The sequence below is a fragment of the Anabrus simplex genome, chromosome 1 (genome assembly GCF_040414725.1).
Source record: "Anabrus simplex isolate iqAnaSimp1 chromosome 1, ASM4041472v1, whole genome shotgun sequence".
NCBI classification, from domain to species: Eukaryota; Metazoa; Arthropoda; class Insecta; order Orthoptera; family Tettigoniidae; genus Anabrus; species Anabrus simplex.
Window position 1 is genome coordinate 539,235,500 of NC_090265.1, and position 24,999 is coordinate 539,260,498.

The 24,999-nt window shown below is 39.4% G+C and overlaps 1 protein-coding gene across 2 annotated transcripts in view; it reads right to left on the reverse strand.

Annotated features, from left to right (window-relative positions):
* LOC136857100 (leukocyte receptor cluster member 8 homolog) overlaps window positions 1-24,999 on the reverse strand; it is a 297,050-nt gene that overhangs the window by 219,303 nt on the left and 52,748 nt on the right. The window contains exon 4 of one of the 2 annotated variants that reach the window (XM_067135497.2): window positions 4,581-4,707. The exons of the other annotated variant lie outside the window; for it this stretch is intronic. Within the exon in view, the coding sequence (XP_066991598.1) occupies window positions 4,581-4,707 (127 nt within the window). The remainder of the gene's footprint in view (window positions 1-4,580; window positions 4,708-24,999) is intronic. 2 annotated transcript variants of the gene reach the window in all.

A 24,999-nucleotide genomic window follows, 5' to 3' on the forward strand; every position in this document is an offset into this window, starting at 1 on the left:
GTTTTTAAATCCCGATTTAAGCGTGCTCCTTATAGTTAATTGATTTAAACTATTCAAGACGGTGACAAATGCTATTCCCTTGGAATATTTCCTTTCCTTTTTGTTTGAAAAGTGTTAAGTTTCACTATATAAGAGTAATATTTGGACGTGTTTACATATCAGTTAAGCGTTACGGTGGTGTGATTAGGTGTTACGTGGTTAACACTATAATTACCACTTTTCTATACACTAAAACAATGCCCAGTGGACTCTACACTATAAATCATACATTTACAAAGGAACTAAGATGAAACACATCAATGAAAAATCACTAGTTTAGGTATTTCACTCGCTGAATTGAAACCACGTGTTACTTCTGCATGTTAGTAAAATCTAAAACGGAGCCATACTTGCATTACTACGATTAACACAAATACGAATTCCTAAATGTAAATAATACAAATACGGTACATAATATATTTAAACTATCAAAGTGTATATGTGTGGCAGATATAAATTGAGTACTGTTTGGAAGAGGTACAACGTTCTCTCCGTTAGTTCAAATTAAAATATTTCCTAACATAACGTAACTGTATTGATTACGTAGTAAACAAGTGACTGTCAGCATGCCCAAGTGTACTTCTACAGCAAATACGCTGCGAAATACTTAAATATCCAGCAAAAAACACACAGTAAACTATCACTATGCCATTACAGGAGAAGTGGGTGTGGTTCTGGGCTTTTAAATGTCCTGCGGGCTCATATTAAATGGCTTCTACAAGCTTTAAACAAGCCAGAATGACGAAAGTAAAAACATTTTATGAAAGAGGAAGTATTGGGTTATTTTTGTATGAATAAAAAGAAAAACAGAGTTTTTGACTCAAAATACGAAAAATTCAGTCATACCTCCCCTTAAGAATGTATAATTTCGTGGCATACATGTATACAATTTACAGCAATGTTTCCAGATACTGTATTTCATTCATATTGTGTTACCAATCGCTAATTGCATGATTGTATTCAGCACCTAAGTTAATATTTGTCGGCCGTTATTAAACACTCATTTTTATTGCTATCCTGGAGATTTACTGACCTTGGAATGACGCGTCAGTGTTCTCAATGTCCTTATGCTTTGAGTGAACATGTCCCTATATTTTTAATATTGTTTCAATGCGCCATTAATTGCGATTTAAAATTGATTATATTATCAATGCTTACCCATAAGGAGAGCTCTAGGATGGGTACACCAACATGGCGGACCGTGCGCTCAACTTGGCATACTTTCTCCTGCAGCGGAAAGCTGCCATCAGCGATCCATGTATAAAGATCAATGGATGGATCAGATTTGGAAGGACAGAAAGGAGTCGAGGATGCTTGTTAACCACAACCGGGTGACTGGAGTGGGACACTGATTATGATGATGATGAAAAAAATTTTTTTTGTTTTCATCTGAAAGTAGCATCGGCAGACAAATTGTTTTATTGATAATCATAACAGACGTGGGATAAATTATGTTCAGATGAAGCCACTTAATCATAATCCAGCCCACTGAAGAAAGGTTCATCAAATGATAGCTGGTTGTCGTCATGGAGTAGGTGCTGGGGGACTTGAAATATAGCATTATCCCGGCATTAGTTTGGAGGGAGGGTGGAAAAACCCAGGGCAAAACCACACTCAGGGCAGCCGCTGTCAGAACCGGGATTCAAATCTCGCATATCGGAACGTAGCAGCTTCCTCTCCTGAAGTGAGTAAACATGCTTAGTCACGGAGGTGAATGGAATACAAAATACTAGGCTAGAACATTAAAACCACAAAAAGTTTTTTTACTATTTTGTAGCATAGTATTAACTTTGGCACACATTTACAGTCTCCATCCAAGCTTTTCTTTTCACTCTGTTTACCTCTGTACATAATGTAATAATCAACACTAACCGTTTTCCTTTTCTGTTTTTCCCTTTTCCAGTTTCAGACATTCCTTTTACGTTTTCTGTAACTTCCATTGGCAGAACACTTGTTATGTTCAAAAGCAGAAGCCAGCTTTACTTGGTTTATAAACAGACAATGCAGCTAATAAGAAACAATAAATGTCCACGTAACACTTCTTAATTTACATTAATTAATTGCACTGAATATGCTTCTAAGACAATGCATTATTAAAATTAATATATCTGCATTTTAATTCTATTCTGAATTAACATCATTAACAAAAGGGACATGTATCATGGACTATCAAACTCTGTAGCGTTTGCTACCCTGCCAATGATATTCTGGCACCATCATACACAAACTTTTAGTAACAATCAGTTAGCCTGATTCTGCAATTCTGTTAAGATGATTTGGATATCCCAAGAAATTCTAAGCATTGTATTTCTCTATAAGTAATTCAATGATGGTAGGCCACTTCAGTAAATGTAGTTTATATCATTAACAGTACTAGGGTCGACTGATGAGAAGTCGCGTGGTTGTGGGGTAAGGGATGCGAGGGGTAAACACGGCTGCTGCGCATCCACCTATCTCAAGTTTCAAGGCCTCTCAATAAACCTCTGTCCCATCCGGTTATTCTGTCGAAATGAGGTACTGTAGTGAAGCTTCAAAGTGGTAGTGCAATTGTGCTTTAGTTACACATTTACTGTAAGTACTGCATATGAACAAGTCAATAGTGTACATGCAACTGTTTCAGAGTGTTCGCACTGTCTGTCGCGACGAATGTTTGTAGCTTAAAATTGTAGTATCTTGTTACTCATGCCGAACCTACAAGTTGCCGCAACTTATAGCGAGACGCAGATCTAACTCAATTTTCACAAATTTAATAGTTGGCCAAGAGCCAGCGTGGCTCAGGCGGCAGTGCGCCGGCCTCTCACCACTGGGTTCCGTGGTTCAAATCCCGATCACTCTATGCGAGATTTGTGCTGGACAAAGCAGAGGCAGGACAGGTTTTTCTCCAGGTACTCCAGGTTTCCCTGTCATATCTCATTCCAGCAACACACTCCAATATAATTTCATTTCATCTGTCACTCATTAATCATTGCCCCAGAGGAGTGTGAAGTCGGCACAATTCCTATCTTCACCGCTAGATGGGGGCTTCATTCATTCCATTCCTGACCCGGTCGAATGACTGGAAACAGGCTGTGCATTACCATCAATAGTTTTGTGTGTGTATAGTATATTTGATGTATCTTTCAAAGGTAAATAAAATTTTTGTGTCTCTGAACTCCATGAATAATTCATGAACCCGAATTTTATACATGAATTTTTCGTTAAAACAAAGGAATGTTAATCACATGAGAAAATACGGTATGTCCCATGAGTGAGTGAATAATAAAGGTCCATTTTCTACTGCTGCAGACGACGTTAATTCTCAACATGGCATAAGTACAAGGAAAGCATTCGTTTTGACAGCCTTAGCTTGAACAAAGTCAGTGACATTACTGCAGTGGTGTTTCCACAGGAAGTTTAAAATACGGATCCTGCAGCCAGGAAGATGATGCACAGGAGGGTTAGGAGAATTGAAGATACTGGATGTCTAACTGGCAGAGCAGTGGGCAGTCTGGTCCATTGGCGGAGACTAGAGCTACCGAGAGAGGTGTACCAACGGAGCCCCCGGAAGTCATCCACATCAGGCCAGGAGGGAGCTACCCAATCTCAGCCGATTGCATGGAGGATTCTACAGAAATTTCTGCAAGCAAAACTGTACAAAAAGCCACAGCAAGCCCTCATGCTGAATGAATGTGTGTGCTATCAAAAATGTTGATGCGCTTTACAAGACCTCATGGATGAGTACAGGTTCGCCAATGGACTTGTGCTGATGCTGAAAACAGAACTCTAGAAGTTGCAAAGCTATGAAAAGGTGACTAGGCAGGAGTTATTCTCACCAAGTTCACCTCCAAGGTTAGTGTGCTAGCTTTTGTTCCATGGGGTCCCAGGTTCAATTCCCAGCCAGGTAAGGGATTTCAATCCTCACCGGTTAAGTCCGATGGTTTGGGGGCTAGGTGAGTAGGGCCCAATACTCACAGACATGCAGGTTGCCCATCAGGCGTCAACTCAGAAGACCTGCACCAGACCTCACAGGCCATTATTATTATTATTATTATTATTATTATTATTATTATTATTATTATTATTCCTCAGCAAGATGGAGCCCCGCACATTTCAATATCCTCATGCAAGCACACCTGAATGTGCCACTCCCAAAATGCTGAATTAGTTTTTATGCGGGAAATGGCGATGCACTTCTATAGCCTCCCTGACATCACACCCCATGATCTATTCCTTTAAGGCTTTGTGAAGGGTGAGATTTATGTTCCTCCAGTGTCATCAGACATCTATGATCTGAAACGGTGGATTATCGGTGTGGTTACACGAGTTTTGCCTGACATGCTCAGTTGTGTGTGGCAGGAATTAGAGTATCATGTGGGTGTATGCCGTGTCACAGTTGAAGCCCAAAGAGTACTTGCAGGGATACCACAAGGACAAAAAAGTGTTACCTTCTTTATGAACAACCCCGTATTTTGAAAGAAAAAAAAACAATCTATATACGTAAAAAAAGTCATCAAGAAAATCATACCACACTACTGAAATTAATAAAATTGAATTTCACATACCTGATTGAAATGGCTTGTTGTTCAACATAGCTTGATTAAGATTTTGCTGCATCTGTCCATGAGGGCTATTTTGATCATGAGGAGCAACAATTTGCCCTGGGCCACTGTTTGGACCAAATCCCATACCCTGTTAAAGAAGTTTTTAGATATAAAACAATAAAAAGTCTTATTATAAATAATATTTTTGCAAAGACTGTAATATGTGGTGGTGAACAATTGCTATACACAAGATATAGGAGTCACTGTAAAACAATTGCAGAAGTAAGGGGTTTTTTTTGAGCTGACATAGTTGTGCAAATCAACTGGGACTACTATACAGTATTTTCCTAATATGTTCATAAACTACAAGTAACTCAGAGCCAGAGCTGGGGGTTTTCAATATTAATAATAAAGAAAATGTAACAAAATATACACCACTAACCAAGGGCAGATATTATCATAGATATGGTGATGTTTTCTACTGTTCAAATTATTTGGGAAGTAGACTGGAATTCAATTATCCTCTGGCCTGCAGGACCATAGATGACTGCATTTTTATAATCCTTCTACAAGTACTATCATAATATTTTGACCTAACTCCAGAAATATTCAATGGAAAACAATGCAAACTGGAGGTAGGTTGAACAATAAAATAACCATAAATCACTTTTGCCAAATGCCTTGGGTTCCTTTCACTCAACCTATGAATGCATTGCAACCCCGAAGATCCACTACATTTATTAATTATTCCTCTAATTGTATAATCCTACCTACTTTTAGCTATACTATCACTACCCTATAAATATTCTTGAAATTTATTCGTATGTACTTCCCACATCTTGTCTCGCATGCTATATAGCGTATTTTGGAATTTAGAGTTTTTCGAACCAAAATTCTTATTTTTATTGACAGAAAATTGATACTGCCGATGCTGTGAGAGAGAAGGAAAATGATATACATGCAATAATAATTGCTCATTTGAAAGCAGAACAAAAGAAAAGAGACTTAAAAATAAGTAAAAAGAATTAACAGTTTAGTATAAAATACTGTATAGCACCAAAGTGAGTCTGATAGACACTGAATTCTGTAATGCAAAAATAGACTTTTGTGTAACATGTCTGAATTTTACAATTTGTTAGTAGCAAATATAAATCACAAATACTAGGACTGCAGTAACTGTCACTACTACAAGTGGGTTTAAGTAAGATTTCCCGTTCAAGCTTTACGAGTTTCAAGACCTCGTTTCACCTCACTCTTCTTCTTCTTCTTCCATGTGCCCTGCCCAGTCTCCCAGACGTTGGCGATCAATGTGAAGAGTGCTTTTCTGTCTTCAGCAACACAGTACAGTTCTTCGGTACTTTTTATGCCTGTCCAGTCTTTAATATTCTTAAGGCATGTTGTTCTCCTTCTGCCTACTGCTCGGCACCGTTCAATTTTGCCTTTCAAAATTAGATGTAAAACTGCATGTTTTTCACCACGCAAAACATGCCCTAGGTATGCAATTTTTCTGCATTTGATGGTGGTTACCAGTTCTTTTGTGCATTTTGCTCTCTGTAGTACTTGTTCATTGGTGGCATGGTCAATCCACGAGACTCTAAAAATTCTTCTATAAAGCCAAAGTTCTAAGGCTTCCAGTCTTTTGATGGTGGCCTCTTAACGTCCAAGCTTCAACCCCATAAAGGAGAGTAGACCAAATATAACATTTCACCATACGCTGCCGAAGTTCTAAATTTAATGCATCATCACACAACGTTTTCATCTTCCTGAATGTTGATCTTGCAATTTCTATTCAGCTCTTAATTTCTAGGTCTGGATTCAAATCATCCGTTATCCAACAACCAAGATATTTAAGGGCACGTGCACGTAAATTATTTTCAAAAAATAGAATTTTTTATTTTCGTGTATGATTATTCTTTGGAGTTCTCTCTTTCAGAATATATACAGTTTACATATGTTAGCAAGCATATTTTGTCCTAAATGTTGTTTTTAAAAATGTCTGCACTAACTAGCCAAGCCCCTTTAAATGTCAAATATTTGAAAGTGTCATAACTTTTCCACCAGCAAATATATCGGAAGGCGGTAAGTAGTATTTTATCGATTGGCTGCCGTGCGTAAGAACCGATTGTTCTTATACCTGCCACCTGCAACGTGTTAGGTTGTAAACAGAAGCTTCTTAGATCTGCCAGCTGCAACGTGTTAGGTTGTAAACAGAAGCTAGGAGCGTCCAAGGCGGTCTCTATTTGTAAACATCCAGCATTTGCCTGGTGAGAAAATGGTAAACTACACAAAACCTCCTTCAAGACTTATTACAACTGTACTATGGCTTAGCTATAAAGAGAAACCAGGGTAATTTGGAAGCTATGAGAAAATCTGTATGGGCTAGTTTAATTCACAAAGCATCAACTGATGACCACCCACAACACGTGTTGTGTCCTCCAGGTACAGATTCCTGGTGTGGGTATCAGAGAGCAAAAGCTGAAGGTAAAGATTATTTTCATAAACATTCATTACCTTGTGCTGTTATTGAACCCATAAAACCTATTTATATAGATCTTAGTGCCAAAAATCTCTTCGAAAAATGTTTACATAAACGAACACAGAACCCTAATCAGAGTTTCCATCATTGCATTTGGGAATTTGTGCCAAAAAGCATATTTGTAGGTCTTCCTACTCTAGAAATGGGTGTATTGGATGCAGTAATCTTCTTTGATGCAGGAGCTGCATCCCGATGTAAGGTACTGGAGTCTTTAGAAATGTCTCCAGGGGAAAATATGGCCTCAGCATTAGCTGCAATTGATCGTCGTAGGGTTTTTGATGCTGAAAGGGGTGTATTTGAAAGCTCGAAAGAAGCCAGAGAGAAGGAATATGGAAAAACAGCAGGATGATGAGTGTGTCCTCAATCATGAGGAATATGGAGCTGGAATGCATTGAAACTGGACGGGTTGATCACAAACTTAAATTTTTACTTCGGTTGGCTCTCCTGAAAAATTTTATTTTTTTAGTATATTTATTTTACTACCTCAACACAGTTTTAGTGCGCAATTATCTGAAAAGTAGACTACAATTATGAACATAGCTCTTTATTTATGAAGCATAGGCCATAAAATATTCAACAAAATTTATGAAAATACTAATAATTTTAGAAATGTTCCCACAAAAGAACCATTTCACCAAATATCATGATTGTAGTCTACTTTGTAACTACATGCTGTGGGTAGCACATGTAAAAATATCATTCAAATCACACAAGTAGTTGCTGAGCTTACCCTTCCGACAGCTTGGAGTCATTGTGCAGACTTAAAAAAACATTGCAAGAAATAAACTCTTATAAAAAATTTAACAATGAACTTTAATCAATAACTAATAATATAACAATCTAAAATGTTCATTCATTGCACATAATTTTTGTCCACCAAGAACAAGTGTATCTGGCCAAATTATGATGGCAAATATAGTGATTTTCCACTATTTTACTATGGTCTTTAGAGACACGTGCCCTTAAGTTTATTTACTTGTTCAATATGTTGGTCTTTAAGTTTTAGAGTAGCATTATTTCTTCCTCTGCTGAAAGCCATTAGTTTTGTTTTATTGATGTTGATGTTTAGATCCATTTCACCTCATTAGAGAGAAGTAAATACAGTGAATTCTCGTTATGCATTCCCCATTTACAAGTTTTCTTGCTTAGCACGTCAAATTCGAAGTACTGATTCCATCGTATTGTTACTAATAAAACTCCATCTGTTTCATTACTCTAACTTACTGTAGGATGACCCAATAAATGCACACACACATTTAAAGACAGAATTCTAACTTACTAACTACAAGTCCCACTTTTTAATGATGCAGCAGGGGTCCGGCCCGTTAATATACCTGTGGACGCTTAACCCTTACTTTTGCTTTCCCCTGTGTGTAGACAGCTGGATCTGAACACAGAGCTACAGGTCACTCGACATACAACAACTGTTCGTTGGTTCGATTCCACAGATAGTCCAGTAATTCACAGAGTCACATGCAGCTAACAACTAAACAGCTCAACAGTATTCAACAGCAGGACGATACAACAGCGAACATTCACACAGGTCCATATATCCTCACACTCACAACAGTGAGTTTCCTCACTGGCTCATGGTGATCCTCAGTCCACAGAATTACACAAACACACAGTACAGTCTTCTGTTCTGTCGTCTCCACCCCATGCACTGGACTCTCCGACACCACAACCACCACTCACTCGTAGGGGCTTTGTATTTATACCTTGATGTTGGGCCACTAGAACATTTAAGGTTCTGCTGGATACTGAACTTTCCTGACGTATCTTCTAGAAATCGCATGGAGAAACTAGATGAAGGGAACAATAGAGAAAGGGCCGTAGCATGTCTTCGGGCGGGCTGGGAAGTTCCCTGAGCTGGCTTAGTCATCCCCTCTCAGGTAATACTGAAGGGGCTGCGACAAGGCTGACGGCCTCACATCAAAAAATTTACTGGGTGAGTTGACCGTGCAGTTAAGGGCACACAGCTGTGAGCTTGCATCTGGGAGATAGTGGATTCGAACCCCAACGTCGCCAGCCTTGAAGATGGTTTTCTATTGTTTTCCATTTTCACAAAAGGCAAATGCCGAGGCTATACCTTAATTAAGTCCATGGCCACATCCTTTCCACTTATAGCCCTTTCCTATACCATCGTCGTAATAAGATCTACCTGTGTCAGTGCAACGTAAAAGCAAATTGCAATTGAACATCACAAATTTTCGCTATTACTGCTTCCTATGATCATTTTCTTACAAAATTTTACAAAACTATTATCATCCTCCTAGTCAATACTGCATAGTATAGTATGATGTATAATAGAATATATGTAGACAATAGTATATAGGCCTAAGTATAGTATATTGCATATACACTCTATAAAAAAAAAAAAAAAAGACTCACTGGGAAGGCATTGTCCGATTGTAAGGAAATTACGTATGCAAAGACATTCGGACCGAACATGCAAACGATTCAAGTTTCGTATCCAATGAATGAATTTTTTTTTTTGCTAGGGGCTTTACGTCGCACCGACACAGATAGGTCTTATGGTGACGATGGGATAGGAAAGGCCTAGGAATTGGAAGGAAGCGGCCGTGGCCTTAATTAAGGTACAGCCCCAGCATTTGCCTGGTGTGAAAATGGGAAACCACGGAAAACCATCTTCAGGGCTGCCGATAGTGGGATTCGAACCTACTATCTCCCGGATGCAAGCTCACAGCCGCGCGCCTCTACGCGCACGGCCAACTCGCCCGGTCAATGAATGAATAGCGGGAGCTCCCGCGCATGCATCAGGTGTATATAAGGCGCGATTCTGAAGCATATGCTCAAGAGGTCATGCGATTGGATTGAAAGAAGCTCGTTGGTGGAATCGAGCTGTCGCTGGACATTTGGGTCGAAGTGATGCGGCGATCAGACGATGCTGGCAAGCGTGGATCAGCAACGGCGGGCATCAGCATCAGAGGCAGTGGTCGACCAAGGGCCACAAAAGCACTGGCAGACAGAGCGATTGTCAGAACAGCTGTCATAGCACCGGAGTCGTCGTTATCAACGATTCAGTGTATGACTCAACGTGTCCACCATGACCATCAACAGACGCCTGAGCGAGAGGAACTTGCACTCGCACCGTCCGTTATGGTGCTTACCACTCACGCCTGTTCACCGTCAAGCCAGATTACAGTGGTGCCGCGCTCGAGCAATGTGGAACTACGCTGACTGGGGACGTATAGTCTTTAGTGACTAGTCCCGTTTCCAACTGTGCCCCGACGACAACCGCAGATGTGTTTAGAGAAATCCAGGCCAGCGTGGGGATCCTGCTTTGACTATCGCATGCCACACAGCCCCCACAACAAGGGGTGATGGTCTGGGGTGCCATCTCCTTTGATAGCCGGACCCCTCTGGTAGTCATTCCTGGCACACTGACAGCACAGCAGTATGTTGATGACATTCTACGGCCGGTTGTGTTACAGTTCTTTCGGCGACATCCAGGCCTTAGTTTCTAACAGGATAATGCCCGGCCGCACACGGCGCGTGTTGCTATGAACTGTCTTCAAGCTTGCCCTATCCCTCCTTGGATAGCTCGGTCGCCGGACCTCTCTCCCATAGAGCACATTTGGGACGTCATGGAAGGCGATTGCGAACATCCCGGAATGTCGCCGATTTAGCCCAACAGTTGGAGACTATTTGGCACGAAATTCTGCAGGACACCATCCGGGAACTTTATCAGTCTATGCCAGTTCGAGAGACAGCTTGCATCCAGGCCAGGGGTGGACCAACACCTTATTGACATCCTCACTTTTTAATGCTCTTAATTCTGCAATAAATCATTCGATTGTTCTGCACTTTTGATCATTTGTTTTTCTATGTTTGTTCCTCACATCCGATTCATCGCCATCAGACAATTCCTTCCCGGTGTGTCTTTTTTTTGTTATACGGTGTACTATAGAGTATATAGATATATATATATATACTATATTATATAGAGTATATAAGGCTATATAGTATTGACTAGGATTAAAATAGTTTTGTACAATTTTGTAAGAAATTCAACCGTCAATACGGGTTTAACATGAGATTCATAGCCTGAAATCCTATGATCATGTTTTTCCTAGCCCTGAAAATATTCTTTGCTACCCCTTGTGAAAGCATGATTTCCAACACAGCCCTAGCTACAAGGTCATGGAAAGCTGAACAATAGCAGGGAAAAGTCCTTCAATTCCTGAAATTCACAGGGCAAGTTGCACCTTCGGGAAGAAAGCCGTTAGCCTCAGGAATGTTCCATTTTGCCTGCCAGGTAGTAGTGAAATTCCTGAATAACCCAGCGAGCCTTTTTGTGCTTTTATATCACATTCTAGTTAGAACGGTAGTGAATATTTGTCTCATAGCCTACCTACGGATTACAAACAATCGTGTGATGATGACTAGCATGGTGCACATTTGTCTTGAGATGGCCTAATTATGGATATGGAAAAATGTTGTGAGATTGCTTACTAATGAAGACAAAACTTAAAATCCTTCAGGAAGTAGACTGGCATCCACATCTTTAAGCAAGCCAAAATCATTCTCACACACACGCCCGAGTGTAACCTCCACACAATTCATGGTCAAAGAGCGTGACCAGAAAAGAATCCACTCGACCAAAATATAAGCCTTTAACTAACATTTTTGAAAGAGTGTGATCTGCAATAATTAGTTGATACTTTTATGGGCCAAGTGCACGTTTTCGTATTTGTTGTATGGTGTTTTTCACACATTTCAATACACTGTTATTACATAAGCCCCAGTGGAAAAAGTTTTCGTATTTGTTCTCTTGTGTTTTTCACACCATGTAACACTCTCCTCATACCTTTGGAAACTGTAGATATACCAATCACTGTATCTGCATATACAAGACTTAAAATGTATTCATACCAAGTGTTTGTATTCAGTAGTACGTTTTCTCACTTAACAGGTTCTCGTTTCTTGTCCCCTGCAGAAATGTCTTAATGAAGTTGAACTGAATTTTAAACTTGAAATTGATGAATAATTTTGGTTCCAATTCTGAAATTGATACCATTCCAGTTTCAAATTTTAGGTCACTCAGTGATTCAGTGTCTAATGAGTTTGTGAAGTGATCGGTACAATCAACTGCAATGCTTTCATAGGACAAGTCAGTTCAAGCAGATCTTGATAGTGAGTTTCACATCAGTCATCAGAAGTACACAGTTTCGACAGGAACTCAGAAATTTATTCACAAGATAACCCCTGTCATGTCATGGCATGTGGCCTCCAGGAAGGTACTGGAGCATGACTTTCGAGTCGATGCCGTACAGGCGACCTGTGCATCTGTGAGGATGGGGCTCTATCTAATATGATTTCTAACACTGAATATGGCACAAACACCCTGCCGCTGAGTCACAGGAATTAACTTATAAAAGTTAAAATCCCAACCCGGCTGGGAATCGATCCTGGGACCCCTGCGACCAAAGGCCAGGATGCATACCATTTAGCCATTGAGTCGGACAAAAGATAATCACTGTGTACCACACATACTGTAATTTGTTTTGCATGTTAACTACTAGGGATAAATAGAATATAAATAGCAACTAATAGGCCTAAACATATTATAAAGGGGCAGTACCATAAATATCTAACGATACAGTTTAGTAATACTATATTAATTCTTAATTAGCCAAGCAAATGGTAAAGTATGGTAATCTTCACTTAAAAGGCAATCACTATGCAGGCACTCCTTTCTTATTTTGCTACCGCTTTTTCCCCCACACCTGTGGGGTCGCGGGTGCGAACTGCACCATACATGCGGATTTGGCTCTGTTTTATGTCCAGATGCCCTTCCCGACGTCAATTCTATTTGGAGGGATGTAATCACTACTGCGTGTATCTGTGGTGGTTGGTAGTGTGGTATGTTGTCTGAATATGGCGAGTGTTAGGACGGAAACATACCCAGTCCCCGTGCCAGAAGACTTAATCAGAAGCGATTAAAATCCCCAAACCAGCTGACCCTTCAGCCAACGAGTTGGACAATCACTATGCAGTCACTAATCATCATATAAGGGTTCAATTAGATAAGGGATTTAACATAAACTTTAATGTGACATTATCAGCACCAAACCACTGCTTTAAGACAGGCATTAAGGTACAGCCCCAGCATTTGCCTGGTGTGAAAATGGGAAACCATGGAATGCCATCTTCAGGGTTGCCAACAGTGGGATTCAAGTCCACTATCTCCCGAATGCAAGCTCACAGCTGTGCAAGTATAACTGCATGCCCAACTCGACGAGTTAAAATTCTCTCGACCATCCTCTACAACACTTTTGTTACATATACTATTCTTTGTTGTACTTTCAAGAACTTCCTTCTATGCTGTTCTTGTGTTTTATTCTTACTCTCCTCAGCTTCCTTATTCATAAAACTATGAACGCTGAGAACAATCTTTCACGTTTGTCCTCTTGTTGTAAACTTCGGTTTAGAACTTTCTGCGGCATAATACACTCTGCGCACGAACGGTAGGAATATGTACTGACAATGAACCAATTTGTTTTAAGCTACTGACCATACTTCTCAGTCAAGTCTGCACAAGAGGGAAACCCTTCTCTTCCTTCTTCATTCCATCAATATACTAGCTATCAATCAACATGCGAGAGATCCATCAGCAGGCCCTGCCTTATGTTTCAAGTGCCAAACTGATTTGAGGCAGTTATACAATTAATTTATTTGTATATATTCCCTTACTTCTTACCTTGAACACCACAATACTTCACACTCTCCAAATTTCACCCCCGCTGACTGCTTCTTTCCTAAACTAAAAGGTACTGTTAAAAAGATGTAAAAAACATCCAAGCCAACGTGTTAAGGGAAATGAACCCTATTCCAGTTTCATACTTCAGGAATTACGGGGTGTCATCGCTGATACCAGTTTGAGCCATCTGTATTCCAGAAGTACAACTACAGTGGTGGAAATATTTATTGCAACACTTTACAGTTGCCTGTTTCAGTTTATACCAGTCCCATTATTGTTAAACTTTGCTGACATATTCTTACCTTGATAGTTTGACTTCTCACATTTTTTCCAACAATATACAACTCTTTGTTGTTGTTTGCTTTTACAATGAAGCCAGTGTTTATACAGTCATTTTGAGTTGAGACTTTGCAGGAAGGAGACGGGTAGGTCAGTTGAACGCCAGAAATGAAAGCTGCTGTACTTCCTTATTGATCTGTTGGTCTCAGCACCAGAGGGATAGCCTCTAAGACAGGTTTTAACCCTGGAGTGGTCGCATGGGTTTTGTCAATATTAATGGTCGCACCGGGTCTCTCAGACCCATTTTTTCTCAGAGTTTTACCATTAGATTTTTATGCTTTATTTCCAATTACAGTATTGTAGGACATTATTTCGTTTATTTTAATGCAGTTTACATGTCTACAATATTTACCTATCCCGTTTCTTAACCAAAAATGTATTTTAATAATTACACTGAAAAACTGATTGTTTTCTGTTAACCTGTGAAAGTTAAAACATGGTAACAGTAAAACAACATTTTTTTTCACTTTTTCCTGCATCTACATGCATAAAGCAACACTTTCATCTATTTTCTACACAGTCTTATTAAAACATAAATTTTGAGAATTTCACACTTCTATTGGTACAAAAATATGGATTTTTCTTAGGTATGTGTGAATTATGTATCATAATTCATAACATTAAAATCAAATTAATTTTTAGAAACACATCTAGGTACATGGAAACATCATTTTAATCAATTTCTATGCACATTCTGCAGACAAATTGTCCATGTTCTCCGCAAATGAAATGTTGGCCCTCGGGGCAGATGAAGGAAGTCGTCCTCTTTGTTTGTCGGGCAGAAATGACTAAGAGCTTCTTCATCTTCAGATTCCTCCAATATTGAACGAATCCAGGCAGAGTTAGCTTCATCCATTGTTACAAGGAAGAAAAAGTGTACTAAACTAACAATGCGAAGTTTGACAAAAAAGACCAACGTTAACAGGTGCACCGGGTCTGCAAGACCCTGAACAGCCTGTACGCGAAAGGTTTCCAAGGCAACTGAGAGCGGGCTACTGTGTTCGGTTGAAGGTCGGGAGCCAAGAAGCTACCAGGGATCGGGAAGCGCTCGGTGCATTCCAACAACAGGAACACAAATAAGTATGTCCGCCCGGGTCTCATAAGACCCATTGCGACCACTCCAGGGTTAATCAGTCTACAATTTCAAGGTTACTGAAAAATACAGGGAGGAAGGAAATATTGATCATGAGAAAGGGAGAGGTTGGATAAGGGCATCTACTGCCAATAAGGACAGGACATTGAAAAGGCTTTCGCTCAAGCATCGTCGACTGTCATCAACTGAACTAAAGTGAAACTGGGAAGAAATGTGCGACATCTTAGTAACCAGTAAAACTGTAAGAAATAGGACTACTGGGAGCTGGACTCTCAATCTGTCATCCTAGAAAGAAGCCTTTATTGACCAAGACAATGTGACAATAGTGGTTAAAATGGGCAAAAGCACATGTGACATGTACACCACAGATGTGGAACAGAATAATCTTTTAAATGAGTCCAAATTTAATCTCCATGTTTCAGAAGGAATAGTACCTATGCATCGAAGGAAAGTTAAAGAATTTTTGCCATCATGTATAACACATACAGTAAAAAACCCACAAGGACAGATGATCTGGGAGTGCATTTCCGCATCATGGCGTAGGTCATCTGGACTTCATAAATGGCACTGAAATCCTTCCTTAGACAAAATGGAGTTCGAGTGTTAAGAGTGGCTTGGAAACAGCTCTGATCTCAATCCTATTGAAAACTGTTGGAAGGTTGTGGGAGATGTCACCAAAAAGAAGTCAAGCATAAATGGGATATGTTGGTGACCCTTATGTGTGTGTGGTTTCATGACCTCAGTGAGGATTCCTACATAAAGTTAATTCTGTCAATGCCTTCACGATGCCAAGTGGTGATTAAGGTGTGTGGTAGAATAACAAAATATTAAATGGCAACAGCGTATTCCTGAGGCAACAGTGCATTTACAAACACTAAAAGCAATCAGTGTTATGTTTCTTTCAAAATTGGTATACATATTTCAGAAGATCAAACAGAATAGCTCACATATCCATTTGCATCCATTTCTTTTTACTAGTGCTTAACGTCGCACCGACACAGATAGGTCTTATGGCGACGATGGGACAGGGAAGGGCTAGGAGTGGGAAGGAAGCAGCCGTGGCCTTAAGGTACAGCCCCAGGATTTGCCTGATGTGAAAATAGGAAACCACGGAAAACTATTTTCAGGGCTGCCGACAGTGGCATCCATTTTTTAAGAAAGTGTTAAATTATTAAAAAAACAGATGTTTTTATAGAAACAAACATTAAGAATAAAATAATATGGGCAAAAATTATTGCACATTCATTTCTGATCGAAATGAAAAGAAATCAGGTCAATTCAGGTCAGTTATCCAACGATTATAACAAAAAAAAAAAAAAAAAACTATAAAAGATGATGCAATAAATATTTCCACCACTGTAGAACTGCGATAGATCCAAGTATTACTACTCAACACTTCAGTTCCTCGGCCGAAGAGGGAGGTGGGTCTCCTTGATGGTGATGCAGTCTCTCAGGCCCGGAATTTTCTGGTGAAGACAAGAGGGTTCCCAGCCTTGCCTATATTAGGAACTGTTACGGCATTCGCCATAGTGCAGAAGAATTGAAAACCACAGAAAACCATTCTAATGACAGCCACCTTATGGGACCAGCTCCTCTTCATTTCCCAAATGCAGAAATGTTAGATCTGAGGAATAACAACTTCTGCATAACTCTGGCATGGCATGAGAGAGTAAACTGCAAACCTTGACAAACTATGTGATGCATTACCTAGATTCCACCACCTTGTTTTGAGCTCCCCCAACACACATTCTGGTCAACCCTCAATAGGATACTATCAGGTCATGGGAACTGTGTAGACTTTATCTGTAAATAAACAAAATCTCCACAGTTGGAAGTGGCTGTGGTGCCCCATAACAGATCATTTAATGTCCAAAAAGAGTACAATGGAAATACTGTGGATTTTGCTAATGTAATACCAGAGCCAATTATCTCTAACAACTTAACCATCGAAGTGCTATCGTCTTGTTACGAGACGACTCGGATCCCAGCTCAAGTGCTATCGTCTCGCAGTGAGACAATTCGTAAAATCTATATAAGAACTCCTAAAATCGGTATAACAATTGATTTTACGAATATTCTCGCTGCAAAATGAAATTCTCTATCTGGTAGGCAGTGCAAGTTGGTCCTTGGTTGGGGAAGGAAAGCAGTAAACGGCGATCTTGTCAGCTGTGTACAGGCCTTTGTTTACGTCTGTTCAAACTGAGCTGTTGCTTTGCGCGCTTGAAGGTTAATGATTGCTAGCCGATTTGTGACTATTGTGTGGCTGATTTACTCTATTTTAATTGGTTTATTTTAGTTTAGTGATTATTATAATATAAACATGAGTGAACTAAGTGGTTCAAGTGCAATTGGAGGGACCAATAAATAAAATCACCAAGTCCAATTTTTGGCAAATGGAGATAATGCATGTATCCGGACCAAAATTTCCCGCCCTTTTCAAATCTCCAATCAGTTTCAACGATAAATAACCCTAAGTCTATGTAACTTGCGTAAGTATAATTCGTACTTTCTAGTAATTAAATTTAAGAAATCCGTAAGTCCAAAGAAATCACTAAGTCCACTCAATGCAGCGAAATAAATCCTCAAGTCCACTCAAGGCAACGAAAGAAATCCCTAAGTCCACTAAATCCATTAAAATAAATCCAACATTTCCGTCTTCCCATCCTACATATTGCTGTCAACAAATACACTCTGCCAACTTCATTTATTGCTCAACAATCAAGTCAGAGGAATAATATTGCTTAGTAGTGTGTTTGTAACACTCCCATGTGTAATGAGGAAGATGTCGAAGTACGTTTTAGGTGCAGATGAAATACGTATGTATGTAGAAACTCATAGTTTTGCTTTATTCCACTTCATTCATATGGTTTTACTGAAAGTTTAGACTATAAAATTATCTGTGTACAAACATATTTCATCTTTCGGTTTAATGTTCAGAGAGAATATTGATGGACCTCTAGAACACCTCTAAAGAACACGACAATGAATCTGTGCAAGAGACTACAGAGCAAGCCAGATATCCACCGTTATTCAGTTACAAGAAGACAATGGAAGTATGGAAGAGAGTGGCTTGAGAAAAGAGGGTATATTGTACATTGTAACAGGAAACAGCCAGGCATCAGTCATGTTAGAAGAGATGGTAACAGTTATATTTTCTGCAGAAAGAGAGGGTGATAATTTACCAGGTCAGTAAAGAAAATTCATTTGGCAATATAGTAATTACTTCCCCTATTTAAACTGCAATAATTCAAAATTGAAGGGTTATCTTTTGTGGTATTTACGCTTAAACATTCTTGTGTCTTTTGTTGCAGAGCATGAGAGTCCTGTTCATCAACAAAGCAAGAAATCTGTGACAGCCAATGTTGATTATAGATCATCAGGTACTGCAGATGGTATGAAGAGGAGCGCCATTACAGAAGCAGAATATAATGACAGTGTTAATATTCAAAGTGTTAAGAACGTGAAATTGGGCAAAAAAAGAAAGCTTGATGTAACAAACTGGAAACAAAATAGGAAAATAGCCAGTAACACAAACGGTGAAAAAAGGGTGATGGGGAACATTCCTCCAGGCCGGTGCAAGTGTGCCAGTAAATTATCAGTGCTCGACAGGAAAAAGTTGTACGACAGATTAAACAGTCTGCAATCACACACGGAGCAGAACATATATTTACAAGGCTGTCTGCAGTTAATTCAACCGAAAAGACATCGTCCAAGGGTATCTGATATTCTTTCCCGTCCTAGGCGAGTTTTCAGATATTCTGTAACTGTAGACAACAATCAAACAATTTCATTGTGCTCCTCTGCATTTACTGCTCTTTTTGGTATTAAGCGGGATCACCTGGTAGCAAAAGTGCAGAAACCAGATAGTGTAATAGACATGAGAGGAAAGCACCAACAACATCGGAGAACAAGTGAGGAGACACTAGAGAAAGTTAGAAATTTTATTGACAATCTGCTCTGTAGAGAATCACACCGCACACAATTAGACAATAGGCTGAGGAAGTTCTTGGACCCAGAAATGAACACTTCAAAGCTTCATAAAGCTTACAATCAAGAACATAAAGACGGTGTCATCTCATACGAAATCTTCCGGCAGGTTTTTACATCTTTAATATATCGTTTGGTCTGCCTAGAAAAGATGTGTAATATCTGCACAAGCTACAAAATAGACCTTGATGCAGCTAAATCATCCAAAAATGATGAAACTGATGGAACTGAAGAAAATCTGGTGAAGTGCTTGGAGCAGCACCAGAGAAATGCAGAAACTTTTTTAAAGCAACTCAGTGCTGCGAAAAACGATGACACTCTAGATACTCTTGCCATTTGCTTCGATTTCCAGAAGAATTTGCTCTTACCTGTCACAAATGTGCAAGATGAATATTATCGCCGTCAGTTGTGGATTCACATATTTGGAATTCATAATATAAAGACAAAGCCGTTATGTACATGTATGCAGAACATTTTGCTGCAAAGGGCCCTGATGAAATAGTAACCTGTCTTGACGATTACATTAATGTTTACAACTCAACAGAAAGGAATCTTGTTCTTTTTCGTGATAATGCATTCTCACAAAACAAGAATAGGTATCTCTTTTGTTATTTAGACCAGCTATGTGTTAAGAGGATTTTTTATAAAATAACAATAGTGTACCCTGTACCATGGCACAGTATGATGCCTATTGATTCAGATTTTGGAGCAATCGAGTGATATAAGAAGAAGTCTGAAACAGTTTATGGTCCTGAAAAGTATATGAAAATGGTAAAGGAGTGCAAGAAGAAGAACCCCTTTGATGTTGTGTTTGTGCAAAAATCTCTCACAGGTAGTTCTGACGATCCTGTCCTACACTATCAGGAAATGTACAGGGGCATATTAAAGCCCAGTTTGCCAGGTATATCGAAATGTCGTTTCCCAAGCAGGGGGAAAGATGCAATTATCTGAAGAGACCAACGGAACAGGCTTTAAGGAGGTGTCACTGTATAGATATGATGTATCTAAGAATAGCCTGCTGAATTCAAGACCCAAGCAGAAGTACAGAACGTACTTGCCATTGAAGGAGGGAAAGGAGAAGGACTTAAAACACATGCTCCTGTATGTGCCGGTAAGTGACAGATTGTTTTATAGCGGTGTGTTTCAAACTACTGACTCCAGTCTTGATAGTTCTGATGAAATGGGTGATGTGGATGAGTATGGGTGACATTTGAAGCCCAAACATTAACAGGAAAACACTATACAAACAAAAAAATCACTAAGTCCACGAGTGTATTTTGCATTTTATAAACTATATTTCACTACTAATAAGAGCTTTTAGTTATTTTAAATAGTTGATATGTATATTTCCACATAACAGAAAATTGGATTACAGAAGTGAAAAATATAGATTTTGTGTAAGTTTGAAACTTTGTACAGTAGAAGTCCGTAATAGTGAGAGTCCATAACAGCGAAAAATTTACTCACTCTAGCGGATTGTCGTTATATCCGATTTTAATAAAATCCAGGAAAAACCCATACACATTAAAAATTGGTAGGAAACGGCAATCAGTATGTTCAAATCTTGCGTTTCCGCAAATGATATCCACGCTATGGCTTACTTGTTTGTTATTTTTCGAATTCCGATACTACGTGAAAGTGTATGTTTAATTTCATTCTGAAAAAATGTAGTACCGTATTTCTCCAAAACCAAGACGAACCCCATTTTTTCCTTCAAAAAATTTAAATCAGGACAAAAAGTACTTTGTAAAATCATATGAATGCCTCTGTTGCACATTAGGATTGCGCATTATTAGACTATTTTTAGATGTCGAACATTGGCTTTCGTGATGCCTTTTGTTGTGGCTGCACAATTTTCTTTATTTCCGCGGGTTTAACAACAATTAACTTAAAATACCGAAGTGAACTCGTTGAAAATTTGCCGGCAATACCTATTCCATGTGTCTTTACAATACGACAATCCATCAGGAAGTTTTTCTTGCTGTCTATAAAACTGTTACTTTTGCTCAGCGTCAGATATAACCGGCTACCGCTACACACACGTCTCGTTTGCCGGCTGGTGATGTATAGGCCTAATAGCGGACGTTGAAAGTCAACGAACGAGTTTACTGCGCCACGGTATGGCCATTGCGCCCTTGCGTTTTTCGTGCACATACCTCACAATTTCATCTTTAACTTCTTTAATGCGTCCTTGTTGCAGACCATTGAATGCATTTTTTGTACAGTACGGTACCGTACGCATTTTTTAGATCTTTGTCTTCACGCTAACGCCAAATATTGGCTTTAGTTAGGCCTATGCCGTATTTTCTTGCGGCTGCACAATTATTCTACATTTCCGAGTGTTTACTAACCATTAACTTAAAATTGGCATCATAATATCGACGAGAACCCGCTGAAAATTTGCCGGCAATACCGTACCTTTCCGACGTATCTTTACAATACGACTATCCATCATGAAAATATTCCTGCTGCCTATAAAACTTAATTTTACTAAGCGTCAAGTACAATAGACGCGTTATAACTGCCACTGAGTAGCCGGACTTTCCAAGAATTCCTAGGCTCGCATGTTTCGATGCCGTTCTGCAGATTTGAGAAACGGTTTTGTAGAGGCTAATTGAACGTCATTCTCTCTTCACTATTTCCCGAGATCCAGTGACGTTACACACAAAGCTGTACAATGAATAATAAAGAGGCGGTCGTTTATATTGTCAATGAGTTTTGTTTGTGCGTGCGCGTGCTGGGGGCAAGAAAATAAGCAGCGTAGTTACCGCGGTATTGACTGCTAGACCGCGATTGCAAGACAGCCCTTGAGTTTTTGCATGAGGTTCTGTGAAAAAAAACTGTAGTCTTGGATTCAGAGAAATACGGTATCACTCCAGTTGTTTCTGTGGCAAACACTTCAGTTTTCTTTTTCAAACAGCGTCACCTAACCTAACCGTATATGTATCATGAAAACATATTTGAAACGCTTGTAGAGAAATGATAACCTACTCGCTAAAAATTTACATGTAAATAGGCTTTTCGAAATTTAACTAGTAGACGCGAGAAGATATGAACTATCCTCTGAAATGAATGATGTACTCTGCCATATCTTGAGGTGTATCACATTCTTACTTAATTTCCGTATGTAACATTAAAATTAAGAGATCGTTTATTTCAATCTTTATTTTTAACAAGTTAACAACTGCAATCGGCCACGTTATTTACGCATTTATTACAAAAACGTGTTATTCCCTTTTATTTCGATTTTTTTAGAGAACAGCAGTCGACGGGTATTTCTAATCGACTGCAAAATCGCCTTTGAATGTCGACGAGAGAACTCGCTAGCAGACATAGCGAGAAAACTATACCGAAGGTAATCGATCACTTGCAATATAATCGCGGGGGTGCATAAATATCGGGAATGGAAAAATTCGCGCGTGCTTGACCGCTCGTAATAACGGATGCATCAGTGATAGGGCTCTCGCTGTAACCGAAGGACGATACACAGTTTAATATAGGAATTCTGAAGGGACAAAAATAAATTGTCGCTATAACGGAGTTCTCGTTATATGCAGTACTCGCTATAGTGAACTTCTACTGTATTTCATTTCTTGAAAAGTTGAAAAAACGGACTTAGGGATTTCATTTATTGGACCCTCCAATTACAGTAGCACTGGAGGAGCTTGGGAGTGATGAAAGTGAAAATGACATTGGTAATGTAGAAGATTTTCCTAATGATTTATCATTAGACGACTTTTCTTCTGGAAGTTGGGAAGAATATGACCCTAATTTTGGTAATTTAGATACCCATGATTATAGTGATGTATGAAGTACTGATGTAGACAACCCAAACGTGCTAACCCTACCAGGCACATCTAGACCTAATGACCCACCACAACAGACTCTTTCAGAGTCTGATGATGACTCAACCAGCTCCTAATCAACCCAGTAGGCCTAATAATGACAAAGGACATTGAGTGAGGGTTTATCCTCCTGAACCAGCATTTAATGTAACTAATAATTTCCAAATAAGAAATCGTGGAGCAAGAAACTTGCCTGATAGAAATAGTTCACCAGTCGGAGATGGGGTAGACGAAGCTTTTACTCAAAAGGTGGTCTTTCATTTACTAAATAAGTGTCAACTCCTGAGTAAGTATTACCACTTGTACACTGATGATGGGTACACTAAACTTCCCTTGGTGGAAAACCTTTACAGCAATCTTAACATATATAACTGGCACAATGAACAAAAATTCTAAAGACCTGTCTAAAAAAGTAATTGGAAGTAAATTGTGACGAAAAGAAAGAGTTTATTTTAGGAAACAAAAAGTGTTACTTGTGGGATATAAACAGAAGAAAACCTGTACACCTCATTTCAACAGCCTTCCCTCCAGATGACTGAGTTATCTGTAGCTGCAAAAGTGGTAATGAAGCAATAAAACCCACCCTAATAAATGAATGTAACTTGCATATGGGGGCTGTGGATGTAAAAGATAAATCCGGGTACCATCTTACCTGCACCAGACCTAGTAGGAAATATTGGAGAAAGATTTTTGAGAATTTCTTGGATATGGCACTATTGAATGCTTACATATTGTATAAATTCAACACAACAAATCCAGAAAGCAGATACAGCTTTACTGTGACTGTTGTAGAAGCTCTAGCATATGGTGAGCAGGGCAAAGACAACCCGCAACCTGAACCAGGACCAGCTGGAGACATGAACATACCTGCCAACTTTACAAAACCAAAAATCAGGAGATTTGGATATGAAAATCAGGAAAAATCAGGAGATACAATTGGTCAAAACTGCTTATTCTACATGTCTTGTGCAATACAGGAGTACTACTGGTACACTAACACCTATTGTCTCAAAACACGACTGTTGCTATACGAGGCTACAAGGTTAAAAATTACACATCTCTATTCCCTCACAGGAAGTATGCGAGTGAGGTGATCGACCTCTGATAATTCCTTGCACGATTATGCACAGCACTATGTTATTTTAGTACGGTAAGGGTGTATTCTGCCCGAAGGCAGGTCCGAACCACCACAGAGGTATGCCTGAGCCGGAGTTTAAGTATGGTAGGGTGGCTAGTTCCTTTCCGCCCCTCCATTCCCTTACCCCCCACCAACAGCGCGTGGCAACCAATCCAAATCTTGACCACGCTCAATGTTGCTTAACTTCGGAAATCTCATGGGATCCAGTGTTTCTCAACACGGCTACGGCCGTTGGCTATGTTATTTTTATCTAGTAATACATTAAAATTCGCCAGAATTGTCTCTGACTGGCTCCTAAAATCTCTAGGAAAGTCACTAGTCACTATCCTTGAAATTCTGTCACTAAATTATTTAAAAAGACCCCAAACCTAGCGACTAATCTCTAGAATAGACTAGACTGATGTGAACGAACACGAACATAGTACGCGAGAACGAGAGATTGACAATCGATATACGCGTCGCGATATACAGGTTTCAATAAACATCGCACATTCGGGCGTATTGCTCGTGTTAATAAACGCCGATATTTCATTTGAAAGCGGCAGTGAGTGAAGGAATTCCGGCCACTTGCGTACAAAGCTGAAATGGCGAGATGTGAAAACAAATTTTTAAAGTTCACAAAAAGGAAAGAAAAAAAGAAGCTAAAATCAGGAGAAACAATAGAACAATCGGGTGGCGGGAAAAACTGTCGAAAATCGGGAGTCCCGCCTAAATCGGGAAAGTTGGCAGGTGTGCATGAAGCACACACGAACAAAACTAACTTGCTCTAGAATGAGGG